The sequence below is a fragment of the Urocitellus parryii genome, chromosome 9, assembly GCF_045843805.1.
Source record: "Urocitellus parryii isolate mUroPar1 chromosome 9, mUroPar1.hap1, whole genome shotgun sequence".
Classification (NCBI taxonomy): domain Eukaryota; kingdom Metazoa; phylum Chordata; class Mammalia; order Rodentia; family Sciuridae; genus Urocitellus; species Urocitellus parryii.
In genome coordinates, this window is record NC_135539.1 from 82,440,403 (window position 1) to 82,465,892 (window position 25,490).

Here is a 25,490-nt window from a genome sequence, read left to right on the forward strand (position 1 = left end):
TGTTAAAAGTGTGTACCAATTTTTTATATAAAAGTAGGACCATATTGCTTTATATTTAAATACCCTTTCTGAGCATGTTGCAGTTGCAGCAGCACATTGAGCCAATCAGAGCCCTCAAAAAAGACATTGTCTGATAAAATTGAACTTAGATTCTTTTTCTTTGGTGATTTTGTTGTGTACCCTCTTTAGATTAGCAGGAAATGTGCAATTAGAGAAGTCCCTTTGAAGAGTTCTTAGAAATGCAATTCTTAGACTGGGGTTGTGGCTCATTGTTAGAGTTTTTGCCAAGCACATGCACCATATAAAAATAATTCAATAAAAATAAAGATATCATGTTCATCTACAACTACCGAAACTTTTAAACAATAATAATAATGAATAAATATAGTGTCTATCCCCAGCTAAAAAAAAAAAATTAAAAAAGATGCAATTCCTTATCTTTCTGTTTGGAAATATGCCTGTTTATTCCTACCATTTATTTGATAGGATTAATATGAGTGGAATTTGTTTTTAGAGAGTTTTTTAAGGTAAAACAGATAAAATGAAGCCATGTTTTCTTGTGAATAGTAATGGCTAGACCTCTCAAAATCTGTGTGAAAGTTATCCATCCTCTCCCCACCAGTACATGTTACTGTCCCCCCACATAGTCCATGCTCAGAACCTCTTCAAGTGTGTGCTTGCTTTGTTTCCTTTCACATTTCAGGAAATCCCCTCAGAATGGCATCCAGAACTGATGTTAGACAGAGATTTACCAGGGGAGCTGTGGGCACATTACATAGAAGAGCTTCACAGTGCCCAGAGGGTTGCAGTGGAAGACTCAGTTTTACTTATATTTTCCCTGAAGAATTTTATTTATGCACTGAAGGCTCCAAAGTCTTTTCCTAAAGGTAAAACGCAAGTTGTAAATCTTTTAAAACTGGATTCTTGACTCTGTGATTCTCTGTCTTGAACATGCTATGGGGAACTTTTCATTCAAGTAGGTTATGCATTGCTCCTCTTTTTCCATATTCCGTAGATGATACGTGGTGGAATCCTGAACGCCTGGACGAGGACGGTAGACAATACCTGCACTTGCTTATCGGGCTCTTTGAGGTGGTCCTCTGGGGTGCTGATGCAGTTCACTTCAGGGTTCTGATGAAACTTCTCATGAAGGTACATGATGTACTGCTTTCAGACATTCTTCCCTTTAAGATAATATTGTAGATTATTTTAGTTATGACAGATTATAACAAAAATGAAAGTTCTCTTCAGCTAGTGAAGCATATGTGATAATAAACATGGGCCTTGTAAAGCATTGTAATCCTGACACTAAGCGGTAGGTTGAGCAGAGACTAACGTGCTGCACCTCTACTAATGTGCTAATGTGCTAAGCCCATAATCATGTTTAAGAATCATAGTAGCCCAGTTGGTTTGACTTTTAAATGCTGTTTGCAAATGAGAAAACTTAAGTTGGGAGAGGTTATTCAGTGTCCCCAAAGTCACTCAGGAAATTCATGGTGGGTACCACTTACCTCCATGTTCCCAGCAAGTGATTCTTGTTCTTCTCCACAGCATTTGACATATTTAGCATTTTTTAACTTCATCTTTGAAGTCTCTTGATGAAGCTTCCCAGATACTACTCTTACTTGGTTTCTATTTAGTGCTGTCTTTTTTGTTAAGTATTCAAGTGCAAGGTTAGAATGAGTCCGAGTATCACTCTTTATTGGTTAAAATACCAAGAGTAGAATAAATGATTAGACAAGGCACAACTTTAAATTATTTGTGTTTTATAATTGTACGTGAGTGATAACAGGATTTGGAACCAACTTGTTTGAGCAAGGATTAAACCTCACTTTTTTTCTTTAAATTAGGTACATTTAGAAGATGTTTTTCAGTTATTCAAGTTCCTTTCTGTTTTGTGGACTTATGGTTCTAGCCTTTCAAATCCACTTAACTACAGTGTGAAGTCAGTGCTGCAGATTCAGGCTCTTTATGTAGGCTGTGCACTGCTTTCCTCTCAGAAGATCCAGTGTAAACAGCAGCTGGCGTCCATGTCATCCCCAGGTATTAAAAGTAGCGTTGATGTGTTCTGTCATGTCTGACTGTAAATGCTTTCTTTGAATGTCGTTTATGTAGTGTGGAAAATTATAACTTATTAAAAAAAATTGTATATAATTTTTCCAATTCTAAATATTGCAGTTAATGTATGAATGACATTTACAGAATCTCACTTAACACAAAAAGTTGCATAATAGAAATGGTGGCAGAAATATATGTGAATTCTTAATATACAACTATTAATTTCTTGAGCAGCAGCAGCTTTAGTTACAAATGAAAGCCAAATCATCATATTCGGTTCAATAATCAACTGACTGTTTATTCAAAAGTCCTTCCTGGATTTATCTCTTTCCTAGGTGTAAGTCATTTTCAGATTCATTGCTCTCTAATGAAACATCTGAAAATAGAATTTATATGTAATTTTGTGTAAAGTAGAATTGCAAGTCCAGCATGGTTGTGTACACTTGTAATCCCAGTAAGGTAGGAGGATTGCAATTTCAAAGCCAGCCTGCCTGAGCAACTTAGTAAGACCCTGTCTCAAAAAAGTAAAAGAGCTAGGTATAGGCTCAATGGTCAAGCATCCCTAGGTTCAATCCTCAGTACCAAAAAAGAAAAAATAGAGTTTCACATTTTAAAAAGGTGGAGAATTTTACGAAGTTGATGAATGTGATACTGAAAAGTAGATTGACTTAACAGAGCTATTGTCAAATAAGTGTATCTGGCAGAATTAAACCATAAAAATATGGTTGAAGATGAACAAAATGATTTGGATAATGGTTTCAGTTACAAATGTTGTATATTTCATTTTTAAAATTTGGTATCAACATGTTTTCTTTTGTTAGTGGTGACATCTCTACTCATTAATTTGGGAAGCCCTGTTAAAGAAGTCCGTAGGGCTGCCATTCATTGTCTCCAAACTCTCAGTGGAGTGGCGTCACAGTTTCATTTGGTGATAGATCATTTGGTTCCTAAAGCAGAGGAGATCACCTCAGATGCCACCTATGTTATTCAGGTAAACTCCTTGGCAAATTAATTGTGTGCATGCCTGTGTGTTTTGCAAGTTCTCCAATCTTGACATTTTTCTTGGAGGGATTTTGATGAACTGAGTCACTGAATTTGTAAACTGATAGGGCAGTAACTACATATCTTTCCACCATTTCTAAAAGATTATAGTTTTATGTATCAATTCTGCTATTCTTTCCTTTGGCTAAAAGACCAATGTTTAGCTTTTCATAGTAAACTAGCTTTGGGGTATTGATACTCTTTCCAGTTAGTGCTTTAAAGGGAAATAAAGTATAAGCAGTGTCGCATTTGGGAAAGATTTTTCATATTTAATACCTTTAGCCTTTGTAGTTCCTGAACATTTTTAAATCCAATTTTCCTTCTGTAATACTAGGATTTGGCTACTCTATTTGAGGAACTTCAGAGAGAGAAGAAACAAAAATCTCATCAAAAGTTGTCTGAAACTTTGAAAAACCTACTTTATTGTGTGTATGGTTGCCCATCTTACGTTGCAAAAGATTTGATGAGAGTATTTCAGAAAGTCAACAGTGAGGTATGTGTGATTTAAGTCGATTGTACACCTATGATCATGTATGAGGAAGACATTTACAAGACACATGCACTTTCAGAAATGATAATTTTCTTAATTTGGGATGAAGAGTTGAGGTGGGTGGAGTAAAGGATGCAGGATACAAGAAACATATTTTGGTGTTTCTTTGTATTTTAGAATTAAGTGCATCATCCTTGTCTGATCATTCGTTTGGTTTTTAAGTAGACTTAAAATGCACATGGGAGTGCACTACTGGAAGAACTGTTGGTATGTGTCTATTTTGCAAGTGAAAATTCTCCATAAGGGGATATGTTTGGACATGAGTCAATGGAAATTCCTAACTTGTTTCCTTATTTATTAAATATTATGTGTTTATACATTTTGGGGGGAGGGAGGGGAGTCCATAGCTTTTGTTATGTTCTCAAGGAAGCTTGTGATACAAAAGAAAGAGGTAATGAAACACTTGTGTGTATGGTGGTGTGTATTATGGTCAGCAGAGGAAAAGACCTTCATTCTGGTTCCAAAACTGCCTGACGGATTGTAGACTTTGAGAGTTAAAATGGGTTAAATGGAGTGAAGACCATTTGATTATATTTTCTACACATATCAGCTCTGAGTTATCCATGGTGTAGCTTAGGAGTGGGCAGATATCTTGGCTGAGGACCAGGTAGCAAATACAGTTGGCTATCTTCATCTGTGGGTTTTGCCAACCTCAAATTGAAAATATTTGGGAAAAAAAAATTGTGCCTGTGTTGAACATGTACAAACTTTTTTCTTGTTATTTCCTAACCAGAGTATAATAGCTATTTATTTAGCACTTATGTTGTATTAAATATTATGAGTAACCTAGAGGTGATTTAAAATAAATAGGAGGCTGTACATTGGTTATATGGAAACACTAGACTATTTTATATGAAGGGTATCCTGGGTTTTGGTTTCTCGGGAGGTTGTGGAACCCATCCCCCATGGATACTGAGGAACAACTCTGTTTTGGGCTCCGTAGACATAAGCTCTGATGCAGCTACTCATTTTTGCCACTGTGTCAGCAAAGTAGCTATAGTGGGTATGTAAGTAGATGAGCATGGCTGTCAGTAAACAAAACTTATAAAGGGCATCTGTTGAGTTTGCCATGGTTTGCCGACCTAGTTATTAAAGCCTTCACATTCATAATTTGAATAAACACTTATACCAAATTCAGTGTTTGAGGGAAGTGCACAATGTTTTAGCAAATCATAAAATATTGTTTTAGTCAGATTTTAGGAATATACATATTTGTTCTCAGCTCCTCTCTGAAGAATGAAGGGCTTCGAACGTTACAGGTGGACCACCAGAGAAGACCTGATCTTAATTCAGATTAATAGTCTCCTCTGAGAATTATGATTGTTTTTTTGGGGGGGGGGGACGGGGAGTACCAGGGATTGAACTCGGCCACTCAACCACTGAGCCACATCCCCAGCCCTATTTTGTATTTTATTTAGAGACAGGGTCTCACTAAATTGCTTAGTGCCTCACTGTTTTGCTAAGGTTGTCTTTGAACTCTGTGATACTCCTGTTTCAGCCTCCTGAGCTGGTGTAATTTCAGGCAAGTGCCACTGTGCCTGGCTATGATTGGGTTTTTATCCTAAGCTCCTAGCCTTCCTACAGGGTGTCTTTGGACATCTTTGTAGTGTGAGGGAAACATCAGAACATCACTGTTTACTAATACGTTTTCCAATCTTTAGATGGTGCTTTCTCAGCTCTTGCCAATGGTAGAACAGCTACTGGAAAAGATTGAGAAGGAGCCCACCGCTATCCTGAAAGACGAGGCTGTTGTTTTGCATCTTGCTCTGGGAAAGTACAATGAATACTCAGCTTCCCTTTTACATAAAGACCCAAAGAGTCTAGATATGTTTTTAAAGGCTGTGCACACAACAAAGGAACTTGACCCAGGAATGCCAACCATTCAAATCACTGCCCTTGAAAAGGTCAGTGACTTTTTTTGAAATCTAAAGCTTGTTGTGTAATGTAAGTGATTAATAGACTAGATGCATTTTAAAGGCTCCTCATACAGTTTAACTACTCTACAAAACTGAATGTTGCACATGTGTTGTTAAAAAAGAATTGCATTATACACGAGAAAATAAAATGTGAAACAGTTTATATTCTGAGAGAATAAAGATGCAGATGCCATCTTTGGAGTTTAAGCTTGTTCACTGAACTCAGTTGTAGTGTTTGTGTTTTGTTTTTTCCTATCCCTGCTAGATCACAAAGCCGTTTTTTGCAGCCATTTCAGATGAAAAAGTTCAGCAGAAGCTTCTGTGCATGCTGTTTGATCTGTTGGTGAACTGTAAGAACTCACATTGTGCTCAGACTGTTGGCAGTGTTTTTAAAGGGGTAAGTTGTAAACTTTCTATAATTTGTCTGTTGTTTAGTCTTTTACATGTGACCTCATTTTTAACTGTCCTGAATTTTACAGTATTCCTGAGAGGTCAGATGTCAGTCACCATTAGCAAGAATGATGAAAAAGTAGGTCATAGGGAGGTACAAAATCAGAATTTTAAGTCCTTGCTATTATTTTTATTATTGACATACTTATAGTTTTAACAAGGTAGGATGTGTCCATTTGTTGGTTGGATCTTAGTTGCATTAACAGGTGCGTTTTGTTTTATTCAAGAAATGAGAAAGAGTAGCTCCCATGTTGATCTGGGTGGTGTTATTCCATTTAAATAGTTTTATGCGGGGGCTGAGGATGTGGCTCAAGCAGTAGCGTGCTCGCCTGGCATGCGTGCAGCCCAGGTTCGATCCTCAGCACCACATACCAATAAAGATGTTGTGTCCGCCGAGAACTAAAAAATAAATATTAAAAAAATTCTCTCTCTCTCTCTATTTTTTTTTTTATTTTTTTTATTGGTTGTTCACAACATTACAAAGCTCTTGACATATCATATTTCATACATTAGATTGAAGTGGGTTATGAACTCCCAATTTTACCCCAAATGCAGATTGCAGAATCAAGTCGGTTACACATCCACAATTTTACATAATGCCCTATTAGTAATTGTTGTATTCTGCTACCTTTCCTATCCCCTACTATCCCCCCTCCCCTTCCCTCACATCTTCTCTCTCTACCCCATCTACTGTAATTCATTTCTCTCATTGTTTATTTTCCCATTCCCCTCACAACCTCTTATATGTAATTTTGTATAGCAATGAGGGTCTCCCTTCATTTCCATGCAATTTCCCTTTTCTCTCCCTTTCCCTCCCATCTCATATCTCTGTTTAAAGTTAATCTTTTCTTCCTGCTCTTCCTCCCTACTCTGTTCATAGTTGCTCTCATTATATCAAAGAAGACATTTGGTATTTGTTTTTTAGGGATTGGCTAGCTTCACTAAACATAATCTGCTCTAGTGCCATCCATTTACCTGCAAATTCCATGATTTTGTCATTTTTTAGTGCTGCGTAATATTCCATGGTGTATAAATGCCACATTTTTTTTAATCCATTCATCTATTGAAGGGCATCTGGGTTGGTTCCACAGTTTAGCTATTGTGAATTGTGCTGCTATGAACATCGATGTGGCAGTATCCCTGTAGCATGCTCTTTTAAGGTCTTCAGGGAATAGTCCGAGAAGGGCAATAGCAGGGTCAAATGGTGGTTCCATTCCCAGCTTTCCCAGGAATCTCCATACTGCTTTCCAAATTGGCCGCACCAGTTTGCAGTCCCACCAGCAATGTACAAGTGTACCCTTTTCTCCACATCCTCGCCAGCACTTGTTGTTTGACTTCCTAGTGGCTGCCAATCTTACTGGAGTGAGATGGTATCTTAGGGTGGTTTTGATTTGCATTTCTCTGACTGCTAGAGATGGTGAGCATTTTTTCATGTACTTGTTGATTGATTGTATATCCTCCTCTGAGAAGTGTCTGTTCAGGTCCTTGGCCCATTTGTTGATTGAGTTATTTGTTATCTTATTGTCTAATTTTTTGAGGTCTTTGTATACTCTGGATATTAAGGCTCTATCTGAAGTGTGAGGAGTAAAAATTTAAAAAATTTAAATTTAAAAAAAAATGGGGCTGGGGATATGGCTCAAGGGGTAGCGCGCTCGCCTGGCATGCGTGCAGCCCGGGTTCGATCCTCAGCACCACATACCAACAAAGATGTTGTGTCCGCCGAGAACTAAAAAAAAATAAATATTAAAAAAAAATTCTCTCTCTCTCTCTCTCTCTCTCTCTCTCTCTCTCTCTCTCTCTCTCTCTCTCCTCTCTCACTCTCTTTAAAAATAAATAAATAAATAGTTTTATGCCATGTATGATGGAATTGAAAATTCACTTATTGGTTTCATATTTATATGGAAGCCTAGCTAACAGCAGAATACTACGTGGTTAATTCTGTGTTTCAAATGCATGGAACTAGATAATTAGTATGGTGAAGCCCTAGTATCCAGATTTAACAGTTCTCAAAATTTTAACATATTCACTTAATTTTTTCTTTCTTTGCTGAAGCATTTCACAGTGGACCTTAGAACAACATTTTCTATGCATTTTTTTAAAAAATGAACAATTTTTTATGACTGTAATGCCATTGACACCTGGAAAAATTAATATTAGTTCTTTAATGTCATCTAAATACTCAGTTTATAATCATATTTTTATGGTAGTAACAAAAATACTTTTTGTCAATTGTCTTCTTTTTAATCCAGATCCAAACATGTCATTTAGATATCACAACAATGTTTTCTAAAGAGAGAGATTTCTGGATCTCTCCCATATCTGCAAAATCTTGGTATGAGTGTGTGTGTCTTAGTTATTCCTTTCCAGTTGATTAGGATATATCAGGCTTTGTACATGGAAACAGTGGGTATGGATGATTCTCTGTCTGGTGGCTAGCTTTTCGTTCTAAGGGTTGAATATGGAATTGAGTGCCACTGGACTAGAGAAGTGGTACCATGTTATAATCAGAGCAAGTGCAGGACTGTAACTTGAGACCCAGGATAAACCCTACAGAAGCAAGTGCCCTGTAGCAAGAGAACTCAGGTAAAATGAGCATCGAACTGGAACTCATGTTGACTAGTGCTGGATTGGTTGCTTTGAATTTATACCTGCTCCCTCCTTTGCTTCTAATTTTCCTTTGGGTATACAACACAGGAGCATCAGATGGCAGAAGAGTGGGGCAGACACAGATTGAGAAAGTCATCCTTCCTCATCAGTTGATGAAACTGTTCTCATGGGAGAATGTCTGATTTTAGTCTTAATGTAAACAAATGTAAAGAGAAATTAGAATCACAAATAACATGTGTTCAACAGGCTTTGAATACACTATAGTGCTAATTAATTATAGTGCTGGTTGAATTAAGATTTATTGCAAAAAAGGAGACTCTTACAACATTTTGAAGGATTATTGAAAGGAAAATGTTAACCCAAATCCCTCTAGCTTTCATTTCAATAGACTGTGGACTAGAGGGTAGATGAAATATTGGAAACATGCTATGTCAACCAAAGATAAGCTTGGCCTGAAGCATAAGACAGCTGTACTTCTCATTATAAACATTGTTTTGATTACAAAGTACACTAGATGAAACACTTCTTTTACATTTGTGACAATAAAACATATGCCATATAGTGAAATAAGTATATACTGATACGAGTAGATTTTTAAGATACCAGAACAGTGTATTCCTTTAAACAACTACTGGTATGTGGAAAATTTTCAAAAGAAAATGTTAATGGTGTTTGCATTTGAGGTTTGAGCTATGCTGTAGACTGGTATAAAGACATAAAAGTGGACATAAATACTTTGACCATATCTCTTTTAATCATTGCTTATTCCTCTGATTTCATCATGGTGAATTAATGTTATCAACCATTCTTCCTTCAATATTTCAGATTTCCATTAATGCTGACCAAGTCAGAATAGAACTGGAACCACCAGATAAAGCTAAATCCTTGGGCACAATTCAGCAAACAAGAAGGCAAAAAATGCAGCAAAAGTAAGAGCTATGAGTGTATTAAGAACATACTCTTGTTCCCAGGCTTTGCATGTTGACACCATTATGATACTCATCAGTTTGCCATACTGGGTACAGTAGTTTTTGTTTAACAGTGATGGTGTTTGTATTTCCATCTTTTTGTCTTCTATTTTCCCAGAAAATCACAAGATATAGAATCCATTCAGGAAGTTGGAGGTTCTTACTGGCAAAGAGTAACCCTCATCCTAGAATTATTGCAGCACAAGAAGAAGCTGAAAAGCCCTCAGATATTGATACCAACTCTTTTTAACTTGTTGTCTAGGTAATGACATTTAACTTTGATCCGTGAGCAATTAATTCTTAGTTGTCTGCTCATCCCATTTTACTTAACATTCTCTTTTCAACACATTGTTTTCTTTAGATAGTCTGTCCAGTAAAGTAGGTTCAGATTCATAGTTGGAGGATTATAGGAATGGTTTAAGTACTCATCGCCAGCCCCTAAATGGACTTCATCCTGTGTCAAGTTAAGAAAAAAGCAACATTACTGCTGCTTTTTTCTTAACTTTCAGTACTGTACCCAAGCTGTTGTGACTTGTATTTAAAGATACAGTGAGACACTGCTTAATTTTTTAAGTGTAGGTAGGTGTAGAGTTATGTCGCTGAACTGTAGAGTGTACTGTTAGGCAAAGAGTAAAGTAATTCTTGCCTCTAAGATTCCAAATAGGATAGTGGGAAGTACAATGGAGGAAAGAGAATTAGACATAAGTACCTGTTTATATAAAAAAAAAAAAAAATAGGGGCTGGGGTTGTGGCTCAGCAGTAGGACGCTCGCCTAGCACGTGAGGTCCTGGGTTGATCCTTAGCACCACATAAAAACAAATAAATAAAATAAAGGTATTAAATTAAAGTTACAAATTTACATCCTATTTATAGACTTTAATATAGTATTTTAGCTATTATTTTCTAAACATGAGTTCTGGACAGTAGTCATTAATGTGGCAATGAATTAAGCAACTTCTACATTTCCTGTTATTTTTCTTGTGGGTGTCCTAAAGGTGTTTAGAGGCTTTGCCACCAGAGCAGGGGAACATGGAATACACCAAGCAATTAATTCTTAGTTGTCTGCTCAACATCTGCCAGAAACTCTCCCCAGATGATGGAAGGATACCTAAAGGTATGTGCTGGTTGGGTAGAAAGTTCACCTACTTTGAGTGCAGATGTATCTGCCACTTATATTTTTTAACTTTCTCACTGCTATAGATGTTGTAGATGAGGAGAAGTTCAATGTGGAATTGATAGTTCAGTGCATCCGCCTTTCAGAGATGCCTCAAACTCATCACCAGGCCCTTTTACTTTTGGGTACCGTTGCTGGAATATTTCCGGTGAGTGTTGATGACTTCAGACTTTAGCTACTTCACATATTTTTCTCCCATGGAAATGTGTTGACACTTATTGATTTAAATTCATTGGGCTGAAGCTGGGGTTATAAATCAGTAGTAAAGTACTTGCTAAGCATGCTTGAGGTCCTGGATTTGATCCCTAGTACTGTAACAAACAAACAAAAACAAAAAATAGCTGGGTGTGGTGGTACTTGCCTATAGTCTCAGGAACTCAGGAGGCTTAGGCAGGAAAATCATAAGTTGGAGGCCAGCCTGGGCAACTTAGCCAGATCCTGTCTCAAAATAAAAATTTAAAAAAGGGCTGGGGATGTGGCTCAGTGGTAGAGCACTAGCTTAGCATGTGTGAGTCCCTGGGTTTAATCCCTAGAACTGCAAAATAAGTAAATAAAGCCATTAGACTTTGGGGTCCTCCAGCACTACTGGGACTCCTACCCTGTCTCTTTAAGGCTGGGACATGTGAACTGATTGATCTTGCTAACTAATCTTTGGTTCTCTTCTTTGGAAAGTGAAATTGGAATAGTAACCTCTTTTCTAGCATTGCTGTGAGGACCCCGGTATGTAACTTGGGGTTAGCTCTCAGCCAGTGCCTGTACAAGTGTTGTTTGAAAACTAATAGCCCATTAACCATTAATTTTCTAAGCAGGCTTCACCCAGCAACAATAAAGTTAATTTGATTATAACTTACCTCATTTGAAGAAATCACATCCCTTTATAAAGCAAATCATTTAAAGAGTTTGACACTCTTTTCATATAGAGCTTTATTCAGAGGGTCTTAATTGGAGGTTCTCCATGAGCTTTAATCTGTTGACATCATGTGAAGATCTGTTATGTGGGACTTTATATTTCTTTGGACAAAAGTCTTTAGCTCTCAGGGGGGTTGCTATGAATGTTTGTATATAAGGTTTTGTGTGGACATGTTTTCGTATCTATTGGGCACACACCTAGAAGTAGAATTTCTGGGTCATATGGTAAGTTAACTTTTCAAGGAACTACTGGGCTGTTTTCCAAAGTGGCTGCACCATTTTACCCACCAATAGTATATGAGAATTCCAGTTTTTCCACATCCTTGCCAGAATTTGTTATTGTCTTTTTTTTATCATAGCCATCCTAATAGATGTGGAAGCGTATCTTGGATTTTGATTTTGTAATTACCTAGTGACTAATATTGGACATCTTTTCATAAGCAAATATGCTTTGCCAATTTGCATATTTTGAAGAAACGTGTTTCATATATTTTGCCTATTTATTTATTTATTTTATTTTTGGTGGTGCAAGGAATTAAACCTAGATCCTAAGCATATTCTCTGAGTTATGGCCCCAACCCCTTGCCCATTTTTAAACCAGATTATTTCTATTTTTATTGGTGAGTTGTAATGAATTATTGGCCTTTGATATGCTTGAAATATAAAATGTTGATTTGTGTTTTCTTTCAGGATAAAGTTCTACACAATATCATGTCTATTTTTACATTTATGGGCGCCAATGTCATGCGCCTAGATGACACATACAGTTTTCAAGTTATTAGCAAGACAGTGAAGATGGTTATTCCAGCACTGATTCAGGTAAGCTGTCTGAACACCACCATCATCATTATTGCTTCTAGTTTTTTGAATGTTGTATGATGGGTATTAAAAACCTTTCTGAAGTGCTCAAGTAATTGTTGCTTGCCGCAGGCTGCTCGCCGGCCGTGGGTCGAGCGGGCTGAGCACTGCCTGCCGCACCCCTGCTGAGCACTTCCCTGCTGGGCTGTCAGTGCACGCGGGCTTGCAATCTTGCAACCCGGTTGGGCACAAAAACACAAGCCAGTTAAACTGAGACAAAGTTTTATTTTGTGAGAGGCCGTGTGCGTCCCCTAACAAGTGGGTCCACCACGTGTGTTCTACCTGAGGGGGGGGGGGGCTCCACTTCCCCCGGAACACCCTCCTACCATCCTTTCCCAACCAATGGGAACTCTCCCATTACAAGAGTGACATGAGTAACCTGAGTCCTGAAACGGGCCCAGGTAAACAGCATGAGTCCAATTACCATATGAATGTGAATTGCTGGCTGGCAGTCACTAAACCCAAAGGTGCCTGTATCAATATTTTTGCTGTGGCTCCTAACAGTTGCTCATAAGCTATAGAATGGCAGTGCTCAGAATCAGTCTTGGAAATAATTTCCATTCCAAGATGTAATCAGACAAGCTGCAGCTGGTGCTGCTGTGCTGCATGGGCATCTTAGGGTTGTACTAGTAGAGTTTGGTTCAGAAGATCATGTCAGTTTAACAACTCTCTAGTGTAGATCAGCAGAGATGTGTAGGAAAAAAGAAAAGGAGCTGTTAGACCTATGGTGGCGATTTGTTAACATGCAATCCAGCCTTTGCTGAACAAACTCTGTGAGCCAGGTCCTCAGGAAGAGGCGCACGCATAGCGTCTGCTGGGGAGAATGAATTGCAAAGTAGCCTCTGAGGTGAGAGGGTGTGGTTGCATGCTGGAGTTTTCTGCTTCCCCACTTGTAACTATCTTTTCTCATGCTCTTTACCATCTCAGGGATGAACAGTCATACCATCTCCTTTTAGTTTTGGCATTAGATTGGTGTTTTCTGTGTCTAATAATTTGTCAAATGTAGAACATATGCCTAAAAAGAAAAATATGTGCATTAATACATGTGCCAAAGAAGTAATCATAAAGAGTTCAGAATAGGTGAAAATCAAGGTGGGCCAGGATGAACAGAAAGTTTCATAAAACATAGAATTCAAATGGGTAGAAACGCATAGAATTTGCATAGGGAAATGGCAGAGCTGTCGGAAGCAAAGAAAAGGCTTTGTATGGACATGTGCCCAGGATGTTTAAAGATTGTGATGTAGATTAATTTGATGGAGAAGAGAAATTGAAGACAGAAGTAGAGGGCCTTGGGCTGTTCATTTCAAGTGTTTCTTTTTTTTTTTTTTTTTATAATATTTATTTGTTTTTAGTTTTTGGCGGACACAACATCTTTGTATATGGTGCTAAGGATCGAACCTGGGCCGCACGCATGCCAGGCGAGCACGCTACCGCTTGAGCCACATCCCCAGCCCCATGTTTCTTTATTCTTCATTCTCTCATTCAGCAACTCTATTATAGTAAAATGGTTTGAACTTTATTCTGAAAGCAACAGGGGCCTTTGGGCCCTTTCTTCTCGGCACCACATAAGTGCGTTGTGTTTGCAGTTTTCGCAGTTGACCCACACAGACTGGCTGGCTGTGCCACACATTTGGCACTTGTCATTTGCTACCTCCTGCTGTCTTTCACATGTGCATTTTGTTTAATACAGATTACACATCTCCCTTGGGGCAGAGGTCACATCCTAAACTCTGTATCCCCCTCAGGGCCAAAAAGTACTTGAGATATGACTGATACTCATTGACTATTTATTGATAAATCTTTGATTATTAAAATTCTTTTGATAGCTTTTCCAGGGCACATCCAAAGGTCTGGTCTTCTGTATTGCAAGTTTGTTTTGAGGAGGATTATTTGCTTCTACTCATATTCCTGCTTTCTGTTTTGCAGTCTGATAGTGGAGACTCCACAGAAGTCACAAGAAACGTAGAAGAAATTGTGGTAAAAATCATCAGTGTGTTTGTGGATGCACTGCCGCATGTTCCAGAGCACAGGCGCCTGCCCATCCTTGTTCAGCTTGTTGATACTCTGGGTGCACAGAAGTTCCTCTGGGTTCTCCTCGTCTTGCTCTTTGAACAGTATGTCACTAAAACAGTTCTGGTGGCTGCCTGTGGAGAAAAGGTCAGAATGTCGGTGGTGTGGTAAGAAGGAAAATGGTGATGTTTCATGCAGATTTTGTTTAAACTTGGGGCTGGCAATGCTTAATGTGCATTGCCCAGAACCTTTTCTTCTTTCCTCCCTCCCTTGCTCTCCCAGGGGTACCCTACCACTGAACTATATCCTCAGCCCTTTTATTCTTTATTTTTGAGAAAGGGTTTTGCTAAATTGCTGAGACTGTGATCTTCTTGCCTCAGCCTCTCGAGTAGCTGGGATTATAGACATACATCACAATACCCAACACCTTTTTAAAAAATGTTTTTGGCATTCTTTAAAATTGCTTTCAGATCTGTGGGCACCTGTAACGTTTCAGTAGCAACAAGGCATCTTTTGAGGGCAGTTTCCTTTATCTGACAAACAGGTTTAGCGCCATGCTGGGTGGTTCCGTTTTAAGCCCAGCAGAGTGAGGCTGTGGAGTAGTGAGACTCCTCTGGAATGTGACTTTGAAGGCATTTTATCAGGAAGGGGAAGAGCATCCATAACTAAAGACACAGACCTGAGTGATGGTTTGGATGAACAGGGTCAGAACTCAGAGATCCTGGGCTATTTGTAAATGGCATCTCAGACATGGATCTGGGAGTAGAATTAGACCTTATGGAAGCAATGTGGGAAGTTCCTCTGGAAATCAGAGTACAGACTATCCTGGAACCCTGCCCTCTTCAGTTCTCATGAATGGCCTTTTACAGAAGGAGCTCGCCAGTTTAACTCATCTAGTGATGACCATCAGGAAAGATAGGATGACTTTGCATGCTAAGGGATGTTTTTTGAGCATGTTCCCTTATTTATAGTTATTAATACTCATTTGTTAGTTACGATTCTGTTACTTCTGTCCTTTCTTTCCATACAGGATGCTATTTTAGAGGCAGATACTGAATTTTGGATCTCAGTCTGCTGTGAGTTTAGTGTCCAGCATCAGGTACAAAGCTTGATGAGCATCCTCCAGTACTTGGTGAAGCTGCCAGAGGAAAAGGAGGGTAAGTACAAGTCCAGTATCGCTGCCATCTCCTGATTGGGAGTAGCAGAGTAGCAGAGCACGTCAGCCTTACAACCGCAGCATGTCCTTAGCAGGCCTATGATTTTTTTTATTGATTGATTGATTGGTTGGTTGATTGATTATCTTTAATTTTAGTATGTAATCATGTACTTTCCTGAATCCTGTGTGAAAAGGTCAGCAGTTCTGCTTGCCTCACATGTTGTTTTTGTTCTCTGTGTCTTGCCATGCATGTGTTGTCTATGGAATGTCCCCTGTGTCCCAAATGAATTATGTTCAAATGACAGTAAGTTAGCTGGACCTAACTAGATTCCCATTAAATTTGCAAGAAAATAATAAAAATAGGTAGCACAGCAGTGGTACCTGAAGGTTAAAGTTGTCCATGGAGCAGTTTTGAGGATGGGGCACATGGTCACAGTACCAGTAAGGCTGGCTGAAGGCAGCACTGATGTGGTGATGTGCTCAGTCCTCTGCCTGTGCAGCAGAACAGCAGGGTGGACTAGAAGGCAGGAGTGAAGGACTCCTAGGACTGCTCTCTGTGTGGCCAATGTGGACCTTGTCACCAGAGAGGTTGGCTCAGGTTTGTCAGGAGCAGACCAGGAAACAGCCTGGAGAGCTGCGCTTGGTGGCATGGCTGGGGAGGAGTCTTCACTGTGAACCATTCTCTAGCACAAAGGGTGGTTTGGTTTGGTTTGGTTTTTTAAGTGCTGAACATTGAACTCAGAGCCTTGCACATGCCAGGCAAGTGCTCTTCGCTGAACTTTATCCCTTGACCACTGTACTGTCAGCGTGGTACTGTGGTCAAGAAAATAGAACAAACATTTTCAGACTTAAAACTGAGCCTTAAGGTTAGTTCACAGGCTCCTTCAGCCTGTGTGGACTGCCATGAAAGAGCTCCTGAAATGTCAGGAGCTCTGTCCAGAGCCAGCATCTGAAGGGTTCTTCTGGAGTGTCTGTGCCTTCTGTTTGATTGTCTCAGTTATCTTGTTGTTTTGGTTTTTGCCTTACACATCTCTTTGTATTAAGAAGCTTTGGGGTACTTTCTTGGAAGGCACACTCCCACTTTTCACTGACAAGAGCTATGTGTTGTAACTCTAGTTTTTCCTTTCTGAAATTGCATCCTCTTCGCCCTGCTGTACTTGAATTCAGTATGCCAAGCAGTCAGATTGAAGAAGAGTGAGGTCACTTGTTTTGTTGTTGTTTTTCAGAAACCATCCCCAAGGCAGTATCTAACAAAGCCCAAGAAGAAATGCTCCAGATTTTTAATGTCGACACCCATACTAGCAAGCAGTTGCGGCATTTTAAATTTCTGTCAGTGTCCTTCATGGCCCAGCTCCTGGCTTCCAGTAGTTTTCTCAAAAAGGTGATGTGTTTGAATGGGTTTATGATAAAATGCTCCTGCTCTTTCTAAGGAAGCGAGTTTTTTAAATTAAGATTTATTTTTTAGTTGTAGTTGGACACAATACGTTTATTTATTTATTTTTATATGGTGATGGGGATCGAACCCAGGGGTATGCCTTGGAAGATAATAGAAAAAAGTATTATACTTCACCATGAAAAACTGTTATACACTCTACCAAGGGTGAGTGTATAAGCCCTGTGAACATGTGATTTCATTCTCAAAAGCTGTATTCCCAGCACAGGGTATGAACATGTGGACCAGCAGCCGTTTGCAAGAGGGCTGGGGCTGGGATTCAGTGGTGGAGCACTTGCCTAGCATGTATGAGGCACTGGGTTCAATTCTCAGCACCACATATAAATAAATAAAAATAATAAAGGTATATTGATAACTAAAATTTTTTTTTTTAAAAAAGAATGTTTACAGTAGCATTGTTCTCGGCAGCTGAACTGGTAGCAACGTAGGTGTCTGCCTGTGGAGTGGGTAAATGGCTGTGGTCACACGGGAACATAGATGGACAACATAGCCATCTGGGAATCTCAAGCATTATGACTAGAAAGAGGACAGGCACAAAAGAATGTGTACTCTGGTTTCATTATATAAAATTATAAACAGACAAAATAAGTTTGTGGTTTTAGACGATAAGACAGTGGCATCTTGGGGAGGAGGATGGGGCACATGGGAGGCGAGTGTGCAGCGGGACTCTGGGCTGCCAGCAGTGAGCTGGAGCTCTGCGGGGCACGGTGAGCTCTGCATGGATGATTGGTGCACTCTGCTGCCCCTGTGTTAAACCTCAGTGTGGGCAATGAGAGGAAAAAGGAAAGAAAGAAATACAACCTGAGATAGAAAATGGTTGAACATTGGAACATTTATTAAAGTACTATGACACTTTAAGAGATAAAATCATCAGAATTCTTGATCTACTGGATTTTTTTTCTGTGTAAAAATTCATTCATTCATGATTTAAGAAAAAAAAAAAACCTCTTACATGGAAATACTTTGGCGTGAAAAAGGTATTTATGAGAAGCCTATGGATTGTATCATAATTAATAATGAAACATTAATGGCATCATTGCTAAAGTCAGGAACAAAGGTGCCTTTTGTTATCCCTTTTACTCAGAAAAAGAAATGACATGTAAGGATCAGGAAAAAAAGAATCAACAAACTTTAATTAGTCTTGTATATCATGTAATCCTATGGTTTACCTTATGTTAAAACAGAATAAAATATTTCATATACAATAAAAATAAACTTGTAAGACTAACCAAATGTATGCAAGAATATTAAAGGACACAAAAGAAGACTCAAAGAAATGAAAAGAGACAGTGTTCCTGTGCAGAAGACTCACTATTTAAAGATTTCAGTTCTTCACAGATTAATCTAGAAATTCAGTGCACTTCCTCAATGACATGTGTTAAATGACCTTGACAAACAAGTACATTACAAAATACACAGGATTAAGGACAGTGGAGCAAGAGGAAAAAGATGGATCGGTGTGAACCAACAGTAAGCTCAGAAACACTTTGAGATAGGTAGAAAAGGTGTCATGTGGGGAATAAGTACTAGCACAAGTGCAGTTTGTTTCTGTTTGTGATGGGAAAAGTCTCTGATCTCACACCATATACAACCAAAAATTTTAGGCAGAGTAAAAATTTGAGTGGAAAGCAATACTTAGAATTTGTAGAAGAAAACTGAGAACAGTATTGTGGCCTGAGGTTAAAGAAAATTTTTTCTTTAAATGTTTCGGGCTAGGGCTGTAGCTCAGTGGTAAAGTGCCTGCCTCACATGTGTGAGTCACTGGGTTCTATCCACAGCACCACATAAAAATAAATAAAGATACTATGTGTTCATCTACAACGAAATAAATATTTTTTTAAAAAATGGTTCAACAAAAAACTACCATAAATTGAAAAGAAAGCCACAGACCAAGAGAAAATTGTTGCTGTGCATAAATAAAAAAGCATCTGTTTCCATTAGAACAACTCGCAAAAAATGTGAACTCGGTGAAGAGAAATCACAAATGGCCACTTGCTACACAACACATCTCACCCTTCTTAGTGAATGGGAAGTGCAGATTAAATAAGATGTCACTGTGGTGCCCATCAAATTGGTAAAATTGTCAAAGCTGTTAATACAAAGGAGTGGCAAGGACATGAGATACACAGAGTTGGGTAGAGTGCTCCAAACTGTAGAAAGACTTTGGCAGGATCCTGTGGAGCCAGGGGTTTATTATTTATATCTGTAGATATTTACTATACAAAAAGGTAGCAGAATACAACAATTACTAATAGGGCATTATGTAAAATTGTGGATGTGTAACCGACATGATTCTGCAATCTGCATTTGGGGTAAAATTGGGAGTTCATAACCCACTTCAATCTAATGTATGAAATATGATATGTCAAGAGCTTTGTAATGTTGTGAACAACCAATAAAAAAAAAACTGGTGAAGATGCTCAAGAGATTTATAAAAGTGTTTTTCTTTAGAATTTTTTATAGGTTAGGCATTCTTATATCTAAAATGCTCCAAAACCCAAAACTTTCCTAGCACTGATATGACAAACACAAGTAGAAAATTCTACATCTGACCCATACTGTGATTATGACTTGTCATAAATCACAGTACAAATACACTAAAAATGTTGTTCAGAATTACCTTCAGGCTATGTGTATAAAGTGAACATAAGTGAGTTTTGTGTTTAGACTTGGGTCCCATCCTCACAATCTCATTATGTCTATGCAAATCTTTTTTATCCTTCCCCACAACAATCTGAAACATTTCTGGTCTTGAGCATTTCAGATAAGGGATATTCAATCTGTAAAAGGAAAAAAAAAATAGACTTAAACTAAATGTCAAGCAACAGAGGCAAATGGATAAGTAAGTTATGGTTTCCATAGAGGAGAGCTGTGTGCAGTTGAATGTACCAGAGCAATGTTGAGTCCCCACACACAATTCTAAAAAAATCCAGTGTTACCAGAAAGTCATGTTGTTGAATATGTACTATTTGGAAACACTTGATAGCAGGGTGTTTTTTTCCTCTGGAGGCGTGGGGTAGGGGAGAGTGTATCAGGGAGCAGTAGGTAGGGGACCACAGCTGTCCATATGTTTAACTTCTCCACTGATTCCGTATGAATTAGCCAGGTCGGCATTTCATTCCATGGACAAGTGAGTATTGCTCATCTACTGTATTTTCCTGATTCTTTTTTTCAAATTTTCCAGATACAACAGAATATAAGAGAATCAGAGTTAAATACAGTCTACAGTGAGGGTGCTCTGAACCTGATTAAATTGTAATATCAGAAAATTTAAGCGTGGTGTCTGTGTGTGTACTCCTGAGTTATATTGAACCTAATTCAAATGACATTATTGTCATCCATGCTGTTTTCTAATGGAGCTTTCTTTAAAATGTAGGTGGTTGAAGGTGGTGGTCCTCAAATTTTAAAAGGACTTGAACAGAGGTATGTTTGTCTTTTTTCACTTTTTATACGGAAATAATTTCAAACTTACAGAAAAACTGGAAGACTAGAACAGGAACTCATGCACTCTTTATAGCAGGTTGACCATGGACATTTTATGCCACATTTATCATTCTCTCTGCATACATTTTGTTCTTTGAACTCTTTGAAACTAAGTCCTATATATTATGCTTCTTTCCCTTAGTATGTATTTCCTAAGAATCTGAGATATTGTTATAAAACCATGACACAGTTACCAAGGCTCAGAGCCAAAGTAAGAGTATCCTTCTAGATAGAGGCCTCTGTTTATTTCTTAGTGGGATTTCTGTATGACAGTAATCCCTACTTTCTTTTTCTTCCACATCATTTTTAAAATAATTCAGTACAAAATTATTAATTGTCTTTTTTCATTGAAACATCTGCATGGGATAGAGACATGTGAGTTCTGTAAATGCCTTCAGCTGCTGTTTGTTGGTTGTGTTTCCTGTGCCTTATAGGTTGCTAGAAACTATTCTTGGCTATATCAACGCTGTAGCACAGTCCATGGAAAAAAACGCAGACAAACTAACTGTGAAGTTTTGGCGAGCACTGCTTAGCAAAGCTTATGACATGTTAGATAAGGTAGGTTATCATTTTTCCCCCGTAAGTACTGAATTTTGTCACTGGTTTTTAAGTCATTGAAAAATTATTTGACTTGAAGTTTTACTTTAAGAATGAATTTAGCAATACCTTTTATTAATATAGTGAATCTCAGATTGTTCCTGAAAAGACTCTTGATGATTAGAAATAAACTCTTCTGGGAAAAAAAATGCCACCTTACCCAATTATATGAACGTGTGCCTCCATAGAATATTTTAAATAGTCGCGTGATAAATAATGTCCCATTTTATTCAGGTAGAAAAAAATTAAAATATGTCATATATATTAGGTAAAGCATTGGTTTTGAAATTAGGGTCATTGTTCAAATTTAGCTAAATTATTTGGCTACATGGTCTAGAGCAGTTCACTTGTTCTTAGCATTAGGATTTTTGTTTTGTTTTAGTTAATGAATTGAGTAATACTAGTCCTAGTAGAAAGGTTACTGTAAGAAATACACAAGTGTGTGTGAAAATTGCTTCATGCCCAGAGATATGCAGTAAATAGAAGTTTCATTTGGTTGATCATTATCAGGTTTTTTGATTGTTAAATGTAATCTTCCCTATAGGTTAATGCCTTACTGTCCACAGAAACCTTCATTACTGTGATTAGGGGGCTGGTGGGCAATCCACTGCCATCTGTTCGCCGCAAGGCATTGGATCTTTTAAACAACAAGCTACAGCAGAATACATCCTGGAAGAGGAAAACGGTGAGTGAAGCCATATTGCAGACACATATAGCTTTCCTTGCTTTATTAAAGAGCAGCATTTAACTCCCTGAAGTTTCCCCAGGGTGCTATTTAACATTGTATTGTATATGTATTTAAAAATGTGATGGTCTAGTAGTGACACAGGTATGTTGCAGAGCTCTTAGAATGGAATTCGGCCTAATGGAATTATTGCTTGATAGGGACCACACACTGCCTTAGCTTTAGCATAATTTTAACCCTTTCCCTCTGGGGTGTTTTATATGAATCAGGTTGGTGAGAGCACGTGTATTTACTTAGCAGTAAAGAAAGCAGATGGGGAAACCATTGCTTTGAGTATAGTCAAGAGGTGGGGCCCTCAGTCAGATTTTCATTGAGAGAGTCTCAGGCTGTGAAGATGGAAAATGAACTAGAAAATTTTAAGCTTTAACTATTTGAGAACTGTGACTTTTTCTTCAGGTTTACCGCTTTCTAAAACTGGTTCCAGTCCTTTTGGCCATTGTGCAGCGTAAGAAAAAGGAAGGGGAAGAACAAGCCATAAACAGACAAACGGCTCTGTATACCCTGAAGCTTTTATGCAAGAATTTTGGTGCAGAAAATCCAGAATATTTTGTGCCAGTGTTGAACACTGCAGTAAAACTGATTGCTCCAGAAAGAAAGGAAGACAAGAATGTCGTGGGAAGTTCTCTTCTGTGCATAGCAGAAGTGGCCTCCACCCTGGAAGCACTGGCCATTCCTCAGCTTCCAAGGTATGCCACTGGAGACTTGGCACAGGAACCAGTACAGTGCTGTACAGACTATAAAAGAATGCCTTGGTGACTTTTTTTTTTTTTTTTTTTTTGGCTTGAGTAGAAATTACATAAAGTAGATTTGTTAAAGAATTGATCTTTTCTTCAAACTGAAAAATACAACATTGCTATTTAGCTTCAGATGCTTTGTGATGTTACTTGTCCCCCCATTCTTCCTTCCTTTTGAGCAACTGTGGCTAGAAAGCAGGGTGAAGCTCATAGAAAAGCGAGTCAGATCACCCTGCATGGGGTTGGACATGCCTGATTGTGGCTCTGACTGGAACTGGCTGCTACAACTCTGGTGTCTGTAAAACAGAGGCATGCCTACCCACCCAATAGGGCCTCCGCAGGACAGGGCTTGCCAGAGTTTTTGTACAGTCCTGACACAGTAATGGAAAGATAGTACTGTGTTAACAGTTACTCTTGTACTGTTGGCAATAGGAGATTTCTTGTACTTCAGTCACATAAAGTATGTAGACACTGTTTTGTGATCTGTGGGATATGTGGTGACATAATGGGTACAGTTTGGGTTTTTCCTTATTGTCCCCTACTTCATCTTCCAGTCTGTTTTCTGTTTGGAATTCTCTAAGGAACTTGCTCTCTCCTTTTAGCCTGATGCCATCGTTGCTAGCAGCAATGCAGAGCACCAGCGAGCTGGTCTGCAGCGAGGTCTGCCTGCTCAGTGCCCTGGCTGCCCTGCACAAGGTTGTCGAGACTCTGCCACACTTCATCAGCCCCTACCTGAAAGGCATTCTGTCTCAGGTGAGCTGTAGTGACTGAAATGCTCTGTAGGGTGGTAGGAGAGCAGAAGATTGCCACTTAAATCATTGTTATTGGTTCCTTTTCAGTGTCACCTCTGTTTCTCTTCCATCGTCCTTTCTGCTTCATAATGAAGCTGACCAGAATCACTATTTAGTGGGGGCTCTTCTTCTTTTTTTGACTGTGTAGGATGTATTTTATTGATCTTTTTCACTCTGTGAGGCCTTGGGAGTTGGGAGATAGAGCTGCCTATTGTACTTCTTGTGGAAACTGGTGTGTCCTGTTTGTTTTTGCTGGGAAACTTTCTTAATCCTAAGTCATTTTGCATAGTGGCATTCCTATAGCAACCTTACAGGTTGTTAGGTACCTGTGAACATATTGGGCAAATGAACAAAAAACATAGCTGCAGCAAAGAAGGGGCCTAGGTTGTGAGGAGTATCTAGATTTTTTTAGCAAGAAAGAACCTGGCTCTTCCCAAGGTCCCAGATTTCTGTCTAAGAAGATTATCAGTCTGGGTTCTCAGAGTTTTGCGTTTGCCGTTTACCTTCATCCCTGGCCCCCACTAGGCACAAGACATCTGCCCAGTATTACCTACAGATGCTCAAAGTTGGCATTCAAAGGAATTCTGTGCATGGTTGAAGTAACAGTATTTCCCAAACCCTGGCATTAGAATTTACCTGGTGTCATCATTGAGCCTTCTGCATGAGTGTGGTTGTCAACACAGAGCCATCATGGCCTCAGTTGCTATATTTTATATTCCCATAGGTGATTCATTTGGAGAAAATCACTAGAGAAATGGGGTCTGCCTCACAGGCTAATGTCCGTCTCACATCTCTTAAAAAGACACTGGCCACCAGGCTGTCACCTCGAGTCTTATTGCCCGCCATCAGCAAAACCTACAAGCAGATTGCAAGGAACTGGGAGGTAAGATCATTTGGGTACTGGATTCTGGAGAAGGAAGAGGTGGTACTGAAATGTTTCAAGTTTTCACTTGAGGAATTCCTGAGTTCTAGGAATAAAAGTGGTACCTCTCTTTGCTGTTTGTGGTAGAATAACATGGGCCCATTTATGAGCATCTTGCAAGAGCACATTGGGGTGATGAAGAAGGAAGAGCTCACCTCCTATCAGTCTCAGCTGACTGCCTTCTTCTTAGAGGCCCTGGATTTCCGGGCACAACACTCAGAGGTGAGCTGGTCTCTGCTTTCTCACAGTCCTAGGGTTGTCATCTCTCTGTTGCAAGGAAAATCTCACTATGCAAATAGTCATACTTGCCAAATAATTTGAAAGTCAGTACCCTGGCTAATCATCAGCTCTTCCATTTTCAGGATGATCTAGAGGAAATTGGGAAAACAGAAAGTTGCATCATTGACTGTCTGGTGGCCATGATTGTGAAACTCTCCGAGGTTACATTCAGACCCCTGTTTTTCAAGGTGAGGCTTCCTTCCTCTGTTTCCCTTTCCTGCTCAGATACATGTGAAGGCATGAGTAGAAGCAGCTAATCTTCTGTTGTGGTTTTAGCTGTTTGATTGGGCCAAAACAGAAGACGCCCCAAAGGACAGGCTGTTGACATTTTACAACCTGGCAGACTGCATTGCTGGGAAGCTGAAGGGGCTTTTTACTCTGTTTGCCGGCCACTTGGTAAAACCTTTTGCTGACACCTTGAACCAGGTGAACATCTCTAAAACAGGTTGGTGGCTCCTTCACTTCAGTCCACATCCTTGTTCTGCATACCATACACTGGGTACAGTTAGTGTAAGACATGACTTTGAAGGTTCTAGAGTTCTTGGCTAAGGAAGATGCGTTTTTACTTCATTGTTGTGAGCCATTGAAGTGATTGTTTTACCATTATGGAATAGTGTTATTTGGCCCAGAAGAAAGAATAAAATAAAGGCATTATTACAAGTCATTGGAAGTAACTGTAAATATCATTAAAATTGGGGAGAGTTTAGAAGTAGAGCACTTGCCTAGCATGCATCAGGCCCTATGTTAAACTCCCAACAACTCCTTCCAAAAAAGAGGGAGAAAATTAAA

General features: G+C 38.9%; 1 protein-coding gene across 1 annotated transcript in view; it reads left to right on the top strand.

The window, feature by feature from the left end:
• Heatr1 (HEAT repeat containing 1) overlaps positions 1-25,490 on the top strand; it is a 46,745-nt gene that overhangs the window by 15,553 nt on the left and 5,702 nt on the right. The window contains exons 18-41 of the mRNA XM_026412483.2: positions 704-887; positions 1,016-1,152; positions 1,851-2,043; positions 2,880-3,049; positions 3,434-3,592; positions 5,311-5,553; positions 5,831-5,962; positions 9,448-9,551; positions 9,709-9,852; positions 10,586-10,704; positions 10,791-10,912; positions 12,364-12,492; positions 14,458-14,688; positions 15,572-15,698; positions 16,924-17,078; positions 20,527-20,573; positions 21,068-21,191; positions 21,775-21,915; positions 22,372-22,661; positions 23,312-23,462; positions 24,225-24,383; positions 24,510-24,644; positions 24,785-24,889; positions 24,978-25,146. Coding sequence (XP_026268268.2) covers positions 704-887; positions 1,016-1,152; positions 1,851-2,043; positions 2,880-3,049; positions 3,434-3,592; positions 5,311-5,553; positions 5,831-5,962; positions 9,448-9,551; positions 9,709-9,852; positions 10,586-10,704; positions 10,791-10,912; positions 12,364-12,492; positions 14,458-14,688; positions 15,572-15,698; positions 16,924-17,078; positions 20,527-20,573; positions 21,068-21,191; positions 21,775-21,915; positions 22,372-22,661; positions 23,312-23,462; positions 24,225-24,383; positions 24,510-24,644; positions 24,785-24,889; positions 24,978-25,146 — 3,670 coding nt within the window. The remainder of the gene's footprint in view (positions 1-703; positions 888-1,015; positions 1,153-1,850; positions 2,044-2,879; positions 3,050-3,433; positions 3,593-5,310; positions 5,554-5,830; positions 5,963-9,447; positions 9,552-9,708; positions 9,853-10,585; positions 10,705-10,790; positions 10,913-12,363; positions 12,493-14,457; positions 14,689-15,571; positions 15,699-16,923; positions 17,079-20,526; positions 20,574-21,067; positions 21,192-21,774; positions 21,916-22,371; positions 22,662-23,311; positions 23,463-24,224; positions 24,384-24,509; positions 24,645-24,784; positions 24,890-24,977; positions 25,147-25,490) is intronic.